Consider the following 15,239-nt stretch of genomic DNA (forward strand, 5'->3'; position numbering starts at 1 on the left):
CATGAGGCCAATGGTGGCCAATTTCAACATGACGCCATTGGTGACTTTAAAACAATTACAAAGTTTAATGGCTGTGATAGGAGAAAACTGAGGATGGATGAACAACATTGTAGTTTCTCCACAATACTAACCCAAATGACAGAGTGAAAAGAATTAAGCTTGTACATAATAAATATATTCCAAAACATAAGGCACTAAAGTAAAACAGCAAAACATGTGGCAAATAAATTAACTTTTTATACTGAATAGTAAGTGTTATGTTTGAGGCAAATCCAACACAACACATCACTGAGTACCAGTCTTCATACACTGCTCAAAAAAATAAAGGGAACACTTAAACAACACAATGTAACTCCAAGTCAATCACACTTCTGTGAAATCAAACTGTCCACTTAGGAAGCAACACTGATTGACAATAAACTTCACATGCTGTTGTGCAAATGGAATAGACAACAGGTGGAAATTATAGGCAATTAGCAAGACACCCCCAATAAAGGAGTGGTTCTGCAGGTGGTGACCACAGACCACTTCTCAGTTCCTATGCTTCCTGGCTGATGTTTTGGTCACTTTTGAATGCTGGTGGTGTTTTCACTCTAGTGGTAGCATGAGACGGAGTCTAGAACCTACACAAGTGGCTCAGGTAGTGCAGCTCATCCAGGATGGCACATGAGAGCTGAGGCAAGAAGGTTTGCTGTGTCTGTCAGAGTAGTGTCCAGAGCATGGAGGCGCTACCAGGAGACAGGCCAGTACATCAGGAGACGTGGAGGAGGCCGTAGGAGGGCAACAACCCAGGTTTGGCAGTGGATCAGTCAGGGGTGGCAATTCTTTGAGAGGCCGCACAGCCCTCCATGTGCTCGCCAGAGGTAGCCTGACTGCCATTAGGTACCGAGATGAGATCCTCAGACCCCCTGTGAGACCATATGCTGGTGAGGTTGGCCCTGGGTTCCTCCTAATGCAAGACAATGTGGCTGGAGTGTGTCAGCAGTTCCTGCAAGAGGAAGGCATTGATGCTATGGACTGGCCCACCCGTTCCCCAGACCTGAATCCAATTGAGCACATCTGGGACATCATGTCTCGCTCCATCCACCAGCCACGTTGCACCACAGACTGTCCAGGAGTTGGCGGATGCTTTAGTCCAGGTCAGGGAGGAGATCCCTCAGGAGACCATCCGCCACCTCATCAGGAGCATGCCCAGGCATTGTAGGGAGGGCATACAGGCACGTGGAGGCCACACACACTACTGAGCCTCATTTTGACTTGTTTTAAGGACATTACATCAAAGTTGGATCAGCCTGTAGTGTGGTTTTACACTTTAATTTTGAGTGTGATTCCAAATCCAGACCTCCATGAGTTGATAAATTTGATTTCCATTGATAATTTTTGTGTGATTTTGTTGTCAGCACATTCAACTATGTAAAGAAAAAAGTATTTAATAAGAATATTTCATTCATTCAGATCTAGAATGTGTTATTTTAGTGTTCCCCATTTTTTTGAGCAGTGTATTTTAAAACATGGTGGTGGCTGCATCATGTTATGGGTATGCTTGTCATCGGCAAGGGACTTTTTTTCTTAGGATAAAAAGAAAAGGGACTTTTTTTCTTAGGATAAAAAGAAACGGAATAAAGCTAAGCACAGGAAAATCCTAGAGGAAGACCTGGTTCAGTCTGCATTCCATACATACAAATTCACCTTTCAGCAGGACAATAACCTAAAACACAAGGCCAAATTCACACTGGAGTTGCTTACCAAGATGACATTGAATGTTCCTGAGTGGCCTAGTTACAGTTTTGACTTAAATCAGCTTGAAAATATATAGCAAGACTTCAAAATGGCTGTCTAGCTATGATCAACAACCAACTTGAATTAAAACAAAATGTTAACAATGTGCAAATATTGTACAATTCAGGTGTGCAAAACTCTTAAAGACTTATCCAGAAAGACTCACAGCTGTAATCGCTGCCAAAGGTGATTTTAACATATATTGACTATATTGGGTGTGAATATTTATGTCAATTATATATTTCTGTATGTCATTTTCAATACATTTTCTGACATTTCTAAAAACACTGCATTAATTCAAGAGATATTAATATGTTATGAAGGCACCCATTCTTCAAATAATCAATAAAAGCTTTCTTGCATTTTCAATATTATCCCCAGGAGAATTCAGAGCCATTATCCTCAGGAAAATTCAGAGGCAGATCATATGGTTGAATTCAAATATACTGATGAATTTAAAAAAATTGGGAATGTGTTTCTGGAAAAGAAGATATATATTTTTTAATTATATCATTGATAGTAATGGGAATTTTACACTGTGCACAATTGTATGGGAAAATATTTACTATCAGGTACTGGCAGCAATTCCAACAGAGCGGAAGAAAAAGTTAAGGGAAAGGAAAGAGAAACTGTTTGTAGATCTCATATTAAATCTCACAGATGGTTAACTAGAGATACAATCAATAAAGACAAGTACCATTTTCATTTGAAAAAAACAACAAATTAGATGCCTTCCCACACAATTTCAACTCTTACTGGGGGAAGCATTTATAGAACATTAGACTCCACAATCTGAATGTTTCAGTTGAAGATATTGTACATATTTTTGGCTACTAATAAGATGTTACAAATATTGGGCATCGAAGAATCCCCTTTCTGCCGTTTTTTGTCGTGTGGAAGTGGAGGATTTCTTACATATTTTCTGGTATTGCCACATAGGTGTTAACTTTTGGACAAAAGTACAAGAGTGGTTACTCCCTGTTTTACACGGTTTTGTTATTTTTTCACAAACAGTAAAATTGGCTGCTGCTGGGGGATGTTTCCATTTTTAAAACTCAGAAAACAAATATGTTAATATTGGACTCTTTCAACCTAATTGTCAAACACTATTATACACTAGATTGCAAAAGAAAATGTGAGGTCTCCAGATTTAACTGATAAGTGGGACCAAATAACACATCAAGAAGGATGGGCCTTGATTTCATATACAAAAGAAAGGTGCTCCTGATTGCCAGTAATATGACAATTCTATTTGTTTAGTTTTTGTTTGTTTGTTGAGTTGTATTTATTGTGGTTGTTTTGTATTTTTGTATGTGATTCCTGTGCATGTCCTTTTCTAGTTTAAGGTAATTGCTTCTTTGCTTTTGTGTGTCCACCACAGCGAGGTAGTGGACTGAAGAGGGTTGGGTGGTCTGGGGGAGATGTGGCTGGTAGTCTGGGTGACCATGAACCTTTAGCTCCCACTTCCCTATCGTGGGATGGTTATTTGTAACATCTGTCAATGATATTACATGCCTACGATTGAAACAAATATAAGGAAAGAAAAAACCCCAAAAGATAAAGGATGGCTCCTTGAAAAAAATAATATATATATATATTTAGAATAATAAATAGTTTCATGATAAAAAATAGTTTAGTTCCCCTAAATGTGGGAAGGTGGAGGTGGGTAAAACATTTTTTTTTTTAAAATAAGTCTAGTCCATCTCTAACACTGTGATTCAAGTACCTAACAATATGGAGCCATTGGAGTTAATAATAAAAAAAAAAGGTTTTCCATATGTGTTGATTCATGAATGAAGTATAATGTTTTGGTCAGAGTGAGATAAAGGAAATTAGTCCTTAAAACTATACAAAAATAACCAAGTCAGTCAGCACAGAGTCAATTTTGAATTTAATTTCAACAAAATGGTCATACACTCACATGAAGTACAGTACTTATATTGCACAAAATGATACGTGACAAGTTGAATAACTTGTCTCACTCTGGTACACTTTTCTGTGAATCTAGTACCCTCGCTTTGATACAATTCATTTGAAAAAACGTAGGAAAAGGTTCAACATTACCTTTCACATATTTTCAACACTTTATACCAGTGAAGAGTTTTTACAGACACCTTCACACCAACCATCACCATATCATCTACCCTCATCATACTCATTATTTCCTCGGTTCACTTCATCCAGTTCACTACTACATCCAAAACCAACAGAATTAACTACAAACTAACTAGTACTACATATTCATATACAAACTAACTAGTATTACATTTTCTGCTGGAATGACCTTACTGAAGAGCTCAGTGACTTTCAATGTGGCACCGTCACAGGATGCCACCTTTCCAACAAGTCAGTTTGTCAAATTTCTGCCCTGCTATAGCTGCCCCGGTCAACTGTAAATGCTGTTATTTTGAAGTGGAAACGTCTAGTAGGAACAATGCCTCAGCCGCAAAGTGGTAGGCCGCACAAGATCACAGAACTGGACCGCTGAAGCGCGTAGCATGTAAAAATCGTTGGTGGCAACACTCACTACCCAGTTCCAAGCTGCCTCTGGAAGCAACATCAGCACAAGAACTGTTCATCGGGAGCTTCATGAAATGGGTTTCTATGGCCAAGCAGCCGCACACAAGCCAAAGAGCACCATGCGCAATGCCAAAGGTTGGCTGGAATGGTGTAAAGCTGCCCGCCATTGGACTCTGGAGCAGAGGAAACGCATTCTCTGGTGTGATGAATCACGCTTCACAATCTGGCAGTCTTAACGCGACAGCATGCAATGATATTCTAGACGATTCTGTGCATCCAAGTTTGTGACAACAGTTTGGGGAAGGCCCTTTCCTGTTTCAGCATGACAACGCCCCTGTGCACAAAGTGAGGTCCATACACAAATGGTTTGTTGAGATCGGTGTGGAAGAACTTGACTGGCCTGCACAGAGCCCTGACCTCAACCCCATCTTACACCTTTGGGATGAATTGGAACGCCGATTGCGAGCCAGGCCTAATTGCCCAACATCAGTGCCCGATCTCACAAATTATTTTGTGGTTGAATGGAAGGAAGTCCCTGCAGCAATGTTCCAACATGTAGTGGAAAGCCTTCCCAGAAGAGTGGAGGCTGTTATAGCAGCAAAGGGGATAGCAATATTAATGCCCATGATTTTGGAATGAGATGTTCGACGAGCAGGTGTCCACATTCTTTTGGTCATGTCAGCTAAAGAATGGTTCCCAGATATCTAATGTGTAAAACTCAAGCCACACTGCTACAATTTCTCTCCTTTGTGGACACTCCTATGTCTGGTAAGGTTAGTCAGGAAGGAGAAGCTCTTGTGACATAGTTTGCACTTGAAGGGCCTCTCCTTGGTGTGAACGGTCTGGTGCTTCTTCACATAGGTCGCCTCAGTAAAGCGCTTCCCACACGTGGGGCAGGCGTACGGCTTGTCTGCGTCTGTCCTAATGCTCAGCCTCCCACGTTGTGACCCAATGACACCAGAGGAGGTAGAAGCAGGAGCCACCGCCCTCAGGTGGTTAGTCTTTGAGCTCCCTCCTTGACCTCTTGTCATTGTTTGGGTGTTGTTTGGATTGTGTGCTGTGTTATAAGCAAGGTAAATCTTGTGGTGAACGCCCATCCTTACCCTGTCTGTATTGGTGGGGTAACCATGAGGTAACTGAGGAAGGCTAGACCCAGGGTGACCTGCATTGTTCATCATGGATACTGTGGTGTTTGTATCATAGGAACAGGAGGGTCTATCTCTATCAGCCCCAAGCCCTGCTTCATCCCTGCACTGAGACTGTGAAGAGAAGGGTCTGGGCTGCAGACTGGATCCCTGATTCGAGCCTCTGTCTCTCTGATGACCACCAGGACTGAGATTGTTCAGTCCCCCTGTCCACTGGTTGTGTTCTGTGTGGTGGTGGAGTCTCTGTCCCTCACGGTTGGGTACTGGTTCTGACTTGGGAAGGAAGCATGACAGCTCCTGATCCACTGTCCTGATCTGAGGCCAGGGTTTGTGTCCAGCCGCCTCAGAGGTCCAGTCTCTCCCGCCAACAACACCTGATATCTGCAGGTCTTCATGGACTGCAGACTGTAAACACAAATTGTACAGAAGAGCATATAAAGGTTTATATGAGAAACAATTTGCTGTACACACATGTTCTCAGCTCAAATGTCATGTTTAGCAACAGAGGCCAGAACAAATGGATGCGTTTCACCGGCAGCCTTCATCAGCGGCACCCGCAGAACTTTTGTCACTATGAACATTTGAGCTGCGCACACCCATTTCTCGTTCTATGATTATAAAACATGAACCATTAGAACAAGCTCCCCAAGGAGCGAAAAGATGCAGAAACAAATCTATGGACATTTGATTTGGAATGTACTACAGTCCGTCGACAAGAAATTATCCATGCTAGAAGTTGTGTACAAATGGACAGTGTTTCCTCCGACACATTGGTGCGGCTGGCTTCCTGGATAAGTGAGCAGTGTGTCAAGAAGCAGTTTGGCTTGGCAGGGTCGTGTTTCGGTGGACACGTGTTACGGATGTGAAATGGCTAGCTAGTTAGCGGTGGTGCGCGCTAATAGCATTTCAATCGGTGACGTCACTCGCTTTGAGACCTGGAAGTAGTGGTTCCCCTTGCTCTGCAAGGGCCGCGGCTTTTGTGGAGCGATCGGTAACGATGCTTCGAGGGTGACTGTGGATGTGTGCAGAGGGTCCCCGATCGCGTCCAGGTAGGGGCGAGGGGACGGACGGAAGCTATACTGTTAAACATGGCTCTCGACCTTCGCCTCTCCCGAATCTGTAGGAGAGTTGCAGCGATGGGACAAGACTAACTACCAATTGGATGTCACAAAATTGGGGAGAATAAGCGGAAAATATACAACAACAAAAATGTGTGCACAAATATCTCAGTGACCTAACAGCCAGTCTGGAATTCAGCCAGCTCCAATTAAAAATCTGATCAAAGACAACCTACAGCTCAAAGGTAATGTCAAAACATTCACAACTATTGTTAATTCATTATCAAGTGACAAAATGCTCAAATAAATGTTATTTCTCTAGAGTTTAAGACTGGGGGGTTAATATTGTTCTAAGATGGTCAACCCGGGATTATTTAGCTATTTGATTTTGAATTTGTAGGTCTAAAAATAGATATACAGTACCAGTCAAGTTTGGACACACCTACTCATTCAAATATTATTATTTTTTTTTAGCTATTTTTTTTAGCTATTTTCTACATTGTAAAATAATAATGAAGACATCAAAACTATGAAATAACACATATGGAATCATGTAGTAACCAAAAAAGTGTTAAACGAATCAAAATATATTTTAGATTCTTCAAAGTAGCCAACCTTTGCCTTGATGACAGCTTTGCACAATCTTGGCATTCTCTCAACCAGCTTCACCTGGAATTTTTTTCATATACTGAGCACTTGTTGGCTGCTTTTCTTTCACTCTGAGGTTCAACTCATCCAATACCATCTCAATTGGGTTGAGGTTGGGAGACTATGGAGGCTAGGTAATCTGATGCAGCACTCTATCACTCTACTTCTTGGTCAAATAGCCCTTACACAGCCTGGAGGTGTGTTGGATCATTGTCCTGTTGAAAAACAAAAGAAAGTCCCACGAAGCGCAAACCAGATGGGATGGTGTATCGCTGCAGAATGCTGTGGTAGCCATGCTGGTTAAGTCTGCCTTGAATTCTAAACAAATCACAGACACCTCCACCACTTCACGGTGGGAACCACATATGCGGAGATCATCCATTCACTTACTCTGCGTCTCACAAAGACACGGTGGTTGGAACCAAAAATCTCAAATTTGGACTCATCAGACCAACTGACAGATTTCCACCGGTCTAATTTCCATTGATCGTGTTTCTTGGCCCAAGCAAGTCTCTTCTTCTTATTGGTGTCCTTTAGTAGTGGTTTCTTTGCAGCAATTTGACCATGAAGGCCTGATTTCATGCAGTCTCCTCTGAACAGTTGATGTTGAGATGTGACTGTTGCTTGAACTCTGTGAAGCATTTATTTGGGCTGCAATTTCTGAGGCTGGTAACTCTAATGAACTTATCCTCTGCAGCGGAGAACTTGCCCTGTTTTGTACCAATGAAGTGGAGCAATGGCCCAGTGGACATGCACATTCCAAAAGAATGAAGGATCTTGTAAAGGAGAACTTAGATGTGAAGCTAGCCAAGATTGACAAAATACTATTGCTGTGGAAAGGTAAAGCTTTGTCTTTATATGGCAGAATAACCTTGAAAAACACCTCCATTACCTTTGTTTATCTACAGTGCCTTCAGAAAGTATTCACACCCCTTTACAGCCTGAATTTTGTGTCACTGGACTACACACATTACCCTATAATGTCAAAGTGGAATTATGTTTTTAGAAATGTTTACAAATAAATACAAAATATAAACCTGAAATGTCTTGAGTCAATACAGTGGCAAGACAAAGTATGTGAACCCTTTGGAATTACCTGGATTTATGCATAAATTGGTTATCAAATTTAATCTGATCTTCATCTAAGTCACAACATCAGACAAATATAGTGTGCTTAAACTAATAACACACAAATTATTGTATTTGTCTTGTCTATATTGAATACATCATTTAAACAATCACAGTGTAGGTTGGAAAAAGTATGTGAATAGGCTAATGACTTCTCTAAAAGCTAATTTAAGTCAGGAGTCAGCTAACCTGGAGCCCAATCAGTGAGACGAGATTGGAGATGTTGGTTAGAGCTGCCTTGCCCTATAAAATAATAATCTATACACCCAGTCACTACAAAGATACAGGTGTTCTTCCTAACTCAGTTGCCGGAGAAGAAGGAAACTGCTCAGGAATTATCAGGATAAAAATAAATGATGTAACGGAGATAAGCGCAGGCAAAGTCATGAATGAAGTATAATGTTTTGGTCAGACTGAGATAAAGGAAACTCAGTCCCTAAAATGATACAAAAATAACCAAGTCAGTCAGCACAGAGTCAATTTTGAATTTAATTTCAACAAAATGGTCATATACTCACATAACGTGAAGTATTGTACTTCTATTGCACAAAACGATACGTGACAAGTTGAATAACTTGTCTCACTATGGTACACTTTTCTGTAAATCTAGTACCATCGCTTTGATAAAATTCATTTGAGAAAACTTTGGAAAAGGTTCAACATTACCTTTCACATATTTTCAATACTTTATACCAGTGAAGAGTTTTTACAGACACCTTCACACCAACCATATCATCTACTCTGTCTCATCATACTCATTCTTTCCTCGGTTTACTTCATCCGGTTCACTTCATCCAGTTCACTACTACATCCAAAACCAACAGATTTAACTACAAACTAACTAATACTACATTACATGTCACTCACTATACATGGGCCGTGTGCATTTTCTGCTGGTGTATCCTGAGGTAGCTCCTCTCTGAGAACCTCTTCCCACAATGCGTACAGGCGAATGGCCTCTCTCCCGTGTGGACTTTCAGGTGCATCTTCAGCTGGTGCTGGTGGGAGAACCTCTTCTCACACTGGGGGCAGCTGTAGGGTTTCTCCCCTGTGTGGACCCTCTGGTGTCTCTTTAGGTGACCAGCCTGAGCGAAGCACATTTGACAATGGGTACAACTGTAGGGTTTCTCCCCTGTGTGCATCCTCTGATGGATCTCCACCTGTTTGGGGAAACTGAAGGCTTTCCCACAGAACAAACACGGGAAGCGCTTCTCTTTGCCACTGGATCTGCAGATAGAGTTACTGCTACTGTAATTTGTCAATGGGCTTGTGTAGCCATTTGGTGTTGAGGCACTGGCATTGTCGGAAGTCTGGTTTAACATTAGGAAAGTGTGAGGAGGATGAAGGCCAGGGAATGTCTGTGTTGTTGCAGGGTCCATGTTCCAGTTTATAGATCCTATAGAAGGCAGGCTGAAGGAAGCACCTATTAGGGGGTTAACCTGAGGCGCCACCAATGTCTCTGAATCACAATTATAGGAGCAGGACGGAGCATTGCTAGCCCAGTCTGTGTCTGTTGTTCTCTCCCCTCGCATACGGACACCTCCTTGTCCCCGCATACCAAATCTACACCTTGCCCTGGTCTCAGACAGTCTATTGTCATGGTGACTAAGTTTGGTTATTGTTTTGGGTTCAACAGTCTGTTTCTGGTTGTGTTTAACAGTGTTGTTCCCCAGCCCAGAGTTGAGAACGCTGTCCCATCCACTGACCTCCACTATGTCGCCTCTGGTCCTGGCCTTCTCAGTGATGTCCCCTGGGCCCTTGGTTGCACCCGTCTGGTTCTGGGAATCCAAGATGGCCACCCAGTCTCCCCTGTTAGCCTGCAGCCAACCACCTGCAAGAAGAGGTTAGAATATAGACTTATATTTAGTTTTTTTTTGTCAGTTACCAGGTCAAGTTCATACATTTATAATTTGAGTTTTTGTATGTAAACATAAGTTGTATTGATTTAATTGTATGAATGAAAAAAAAAATTTGCCAGGTGCATCACTATTTCAATGGAAGATCTATCCCTATATGTAGGCTATATGTACACTGAGTATACAAAACATGCTCTTTCCTTGACATTGAGATGACAGACTGAAAGGGAGGGGACAGGAAAAAATAAGGATTTTTAAGTCTTGAGACAATTGAGACATGGTTTGTGTATGTACAGTGGGGCAAAAAAAGTATTTAGTCAGCCACCAATTGTGCAAGTTCTCCCGTTTAAAAAGATGAGAGAGGCCTGTAATTTTCATCATAGGTACACTTCAACTATGATAGACAAAATATTTAAAAAATCCAGAAAATCACATTGTAGGATTTTTTATGAATTTATTTGCAAATGATGGTGGAAAATAAGTATTTGGTCAATAACAAAAGTTTATCTCAATACTTTGTTATATTCCCTTTGTTGGCAATGACAGAGGTCAAATGTTTTCTGCAAGTCTTCACAAGGTTTTCACACACTGTTGCTGGAATTTTGGCCCATTCCTCCATGCAGATCTCCTCTAGAGCAGTGATGTTTTGGGGCTGTTGCTGGGCAACACGGACTTTCAACTCCTTCCAAAGATTTTCTATCGGGTTGAGATCTGGAGACTGTTTAGGTTACTCCAGGACCTTGAAATGCTTCTTACGAAGCCACTCCTTCGTTGCCCGGGCGGTGTGTTTGGGATCATTGTCATGCTGAAAGACCCAGCCACGTTTCATCTTCAATGCCCTTGCTGATGGAAGGAGGTTTTCACTCGAAATCTCACGATACATGGCCCCATTCATTCTTTCCTTTACACGGATGAGTCGTCCTGGTCCCTTTGCAGAAAAACAGCCCCAAAGCATGATGTTTCCACCCCCATGCTTCACAGTAAGTATGGTGTTCTTTGGATGCAACTCAGCATTCTTTGTCCTCCAAACACGACGAGTTGAGTTTTTACCAAAAAGTTATATTTTGGTTTCATCTGACCATATGACATTCTCCCAATCTTCTTCTTGTTCATCCAAATGCTCTCTAGCAAACTTCAGACGGGCCTGGACGTGTACTGGCTTAAGCAGGGGGACACGTCTGGCACTGCAGGATTTGAGTCCCTGGCGGCGTAGTGTGTTACTGATGGTAGGCTTTATTACTTTGGTCCCAGCTCTCTGCAGGTCATTCACTAGGTCCCCCCGTGTGGTTCTGGGATTTTTGCTCACCATTCTTGTGATCATTTTGACCTCACGGGGTGAGATCTTGCGTGGAGCGCCAGATCGAGGGAGATTATCAGTGGTCTTGTATGTCTTCCATTTCCTAATAATTGCTCCCACAGTTGATTTCTTCAAACCAAGCTGCTTACCTATTGCAGATTCAGTCTTCCCAGCCTGGTGCAGGTCTACAATTTTGTGTCTGGTATCCTGTGACAGCTCTTTGGTCTTGGCCATAGTGGAGTTTGGAGTGTGACTGTTTGAGGTTGTGGACAGGTGTCTTTTATACTGATAACAAGTTCAAACAGGTGCCATTAATACAGGTAACGAGTGGAGGACAGAGGAGCCTCTTAAAGAAGAAGTTACAGGTCTGTGAGAGACAGAAATCTTGCTTATTTGTAGGTGACCAAATACTTAATTTCCACCATTATTTGCAAATAAATTCATTAAAAATCCTACAATGTGATTTTCTGGATTTTTTTTCTCAATTTGTCTGTCATAGTTGAAGTGTACCTATGATGAAAATTGCAGGCCTCTCATATTTTTAAGTGGGAGAACTTGCACAATAGGTGGCTGACTAAATACTTTTTTGCCCCACTGTATGTGTGCCATTTAGATGGTGAATGGGCAAGACAAAATATTTAAGTGCCTTTGAACGGGGTATGGGAGTAGGTGCCAGGCATAGTGCTGTTGAGGTGACTGTATTACCGCCACACCAGCAGTCACAAGTCATGAAGGCAGTCAAATTCGGCGTGGCCGTTTAGTCATAGTAATTAGGCTTCTCCAAGCTCTGATGCTGCTGCTTGTCATTAGTGGCCTACCAAACTTGCTAACTGCCTTGTAATCAGCACTCTATTGTCCTTCTAATCACTCTGACAATGCAAATGTATTCGAAAATCTAATCAAACAATTAATGAGAGCCCATGAGCTCATGTTGAGCAACATTTCAATAGGCGTGATGGCCTCTTAAAAAGAGGAGGAACCCATCAGCTTTCTATAGGCTAGGCCACTATATTTATTTCTCAACTTTCCTAATATTAAGAACATTTCTTATATTTACAACAGGAGTATAGCCTACCTGGCTGGAATGAAAATAAATCACGGGGAAAAACATCCTCCATTTGCTACTTACAATAAGTGCATAGATGACATGTATTTTTTCCCGCTGCCCCTGTTTCGAAACAGGTGCATGATAATGGTCCATTCTAAATCAACACAAATTTCACACATTTATTATTTAGTATATGTACAGACAAGAATAAATCAGGAATAGTCTGATGTGTGACAATATTAGCCTATCACTTGTGAATGATGCCCAGCATAAGAACAATGACTTTTGTTTGCAACTTTTTCTAATCATAGTAGCACACCTCATGTGGTCTAGCCCATGGGCCTATATGTTTTAATAAGGTTTGTATCACAACTAAAGTGGCCAAATAACTTTACAAGGGGTGTATAGCCTAACTGGCATACATAAGCAGCGCATGAGTTTCAAGTTTGGGTTAGATAATTTTCACCATAAAAAATAAAATGTATAATAAAAGCATGCATAATTGCATTTGTGGTCACTCTTGACAAAGGTGTTTTCCGCTAATGGAACATCCGCGCTTATAGCCTACTACCATGTGCGCAATGCTGCGCTTATAATGTTAAAAAAATTGCCTAACATTTTAAGCTAAACATTCTGATTTGTTGCGTCAGCCACATTGCGTAAACAAGTTTTTTTGATGTAAGTGTTTGTATTCATTTGGGATCTATCGCATCCCACAACTGTCCCAGACTATGTTTGGAATATTTATTTATTGCACAGAATAGGTCGGCTTTTGTACTATGGAGGATAGTAGATTGACAAAGGCTAGTGCTTTTGCTGTTCGTTAGGCCTACTCATCTTGTTGGCTGACGAAAAGTAAATGTGGACAGTTCTTCAAATATATTCAATATGCACCTTGGAATTGGATAAGGACACGCGCAGTTGCGTCCCCGATGTGTCTATCTTCACTTGTAGCCTGTGAGAAAGACCCGCTCACTTGAAGGAGCACGCAGCACTCAGGGAGAAGGGCACAATGGCCACTGGCCGCAAAAGGCATGGATTTTTTTAGGGTGCATTACGGCCACACAAAGGGGTTGCCGCAGTAAAATTCTAGGCATTATCAAGTGCTTGTCAAATTGTGAATGAGTGACTGATGTAGTGTGTACAGTCTGCGCAAAAAACTAAGCAGAGCCCATGCCTTTCAAGCTATTTTTTTCAAATAATCATTAGAGTCGCATCATGCAGCCTTCCAATGTATTACAAATCAAAACATATAGCCCAAAGTTTGTATCACAACTAAAGTTACAAATTAATAACTATAAATTAAGCATATAGGAGTACCTATTTCTTTGTTAACCACCCAACGCAGAATAACCGCATGTGCGCACTCCCTCAAAAATATCCTTTCTATTTTATTCAGCTTTGTTCAATTGTATTCTTCATACTATAAATTAATGCCACGGAATTCTAAGCAAATCTTGTCTGCTAAATGAACTAGTCAGTCATTTGGCATAGTCATTTGGCACAGTCATTTGGCATAGCCAGATCAGGACCTAACATAAGGACAACTCACAGCTATTCTGTTCTTCTGTGTCACGTTCTGACCTTTATTTCCATTGTTTTGTCATTATTTAGTATAGTCAGGGCGTGAGTTGGGGTGAACAGTCTATGTTTGTTTTCTATGATTTTGGGATTTCTATGTTTCGGCCTAGTATGGTTCTCAATCAGAGGCAGGTGTCATTAGTTGTCTCTGATTGAGAATCATACGTAGAATCACACTGTTTGTTCGTGGGTGTTTGTTTCCGTGTCCGTGTTTTTCACCACACGTTACTGTTTTGGTTTTAGTTCGTTCCACGTTTATTGTTTTTGTATTCAGTTGTTCATGTTGAGTATTTCTTTTTTTTTCTCTTCTTTTTAATAATTTTTTTTTTACCCCTTTTTCTCCCCAATTTCGTGGTATCCAATTGTTGTAGTAGCTACTATCTTGTCTCATCGCTACAACTCCCGTACAGGCTCGGGAGAGACGAAGGTTGAAAGTCATGCGTCCTCCGATACACAACCCAACCAAGCCGCACTGCTTCTTAACACAGCGCGCATCCAACCCGGAAGCCAGCCGCACCAATGTGTCGGAGGAAACACTGTGAACCTGGCAACCTTGGTTAGCGCGCACTGCGCCCGGCCCGCCACAGGAGTCGCTGGTGCGCGATGAGACAAGGACATCCCTACCGACCAAGCCCTGCCTAACCCGGACAACGCTAGGCCAATTTTGCGTCGCCCCACGGACCTCCCGGTCGCGGCCGGTTACGACAGAGCCTGGGCGCGAACCCAGGGACTCTGATGGCACAGCTGGCGCTGCAGTACAGCGTCCTTAACCGCTGCGCCACCCGGGAGGCCCATGTTGAGTATTTCTTATTAAAAGAACCATGGACACTTACCATGCCGCATATTGGCCCTCCGATCCTTCTCGCCTCTCCTCTTCAGAAGAAGAGGAGGAAAACCTTTACATTCTGAAATAGACTACATTTTCTTCATATCATGCTTCTTTAGACCTGTCTAAAATAAATAATGGATTTATTGTGATGGTGTAGGCTATATTAAATGGATTTATTATACTTTTTAAAATGTAGATGTAGGCAATATGTTGTAGCCAGGAGATGCTAAATATGTTTATGTTAATTAATGGTCAATTACCGTGGGAGAGACAGTTATTTGCTTGGCAATCACCAGCTGACAAAATTTCGCGACCACCACAGCCTTAGCCAGGCACACCGGTTTGTGTCA

At 41.7% G+C, this 15,239-nt stretch overlaps 1 protein-coding gene across 2 annotated transcripts in view; it reads right to left on the reverse strand.

Annotated features, from left to right (window-relative positions):
- Window positions 1–15,239, reverse strand: part of LOC110498480 (zinc finger protein 184-like) — a 350,017-nt gene that overhangs the window by 17,576 nt on the left and 317,202 nt on the right. The window contains exon 6 of one of the 2 annotated variants that reach the window (XM_036953760.1): window positions 9,985–10,109. In XM_036953760.1, the coding sequence (XP_036809655.1) occupies window positions 9,985–10,109 (125 nt within the window). Of the gene's footprint in view, window positions 1–8,749; window positions 10,110–15,239 lie in introns of those variants that run through there. The other variant, XM_036953755.1, reaches the window with a different exon arrangement.

This window comes from Oncorhynchus mykiss, chromosome 19, assembly GCF_013265735.2.
Source record: "Oncorhynchus mykiss isolate Arlee chromosome 19, USDA_OmykA_1.1, whole genome shotgun sequence".
NCBI lineage: Eukaryota > Metazoa > Chordata > Actinopteri > Salmoniformes > Salmonidae > Oncorhynchus > Oncorhynchus mykiss.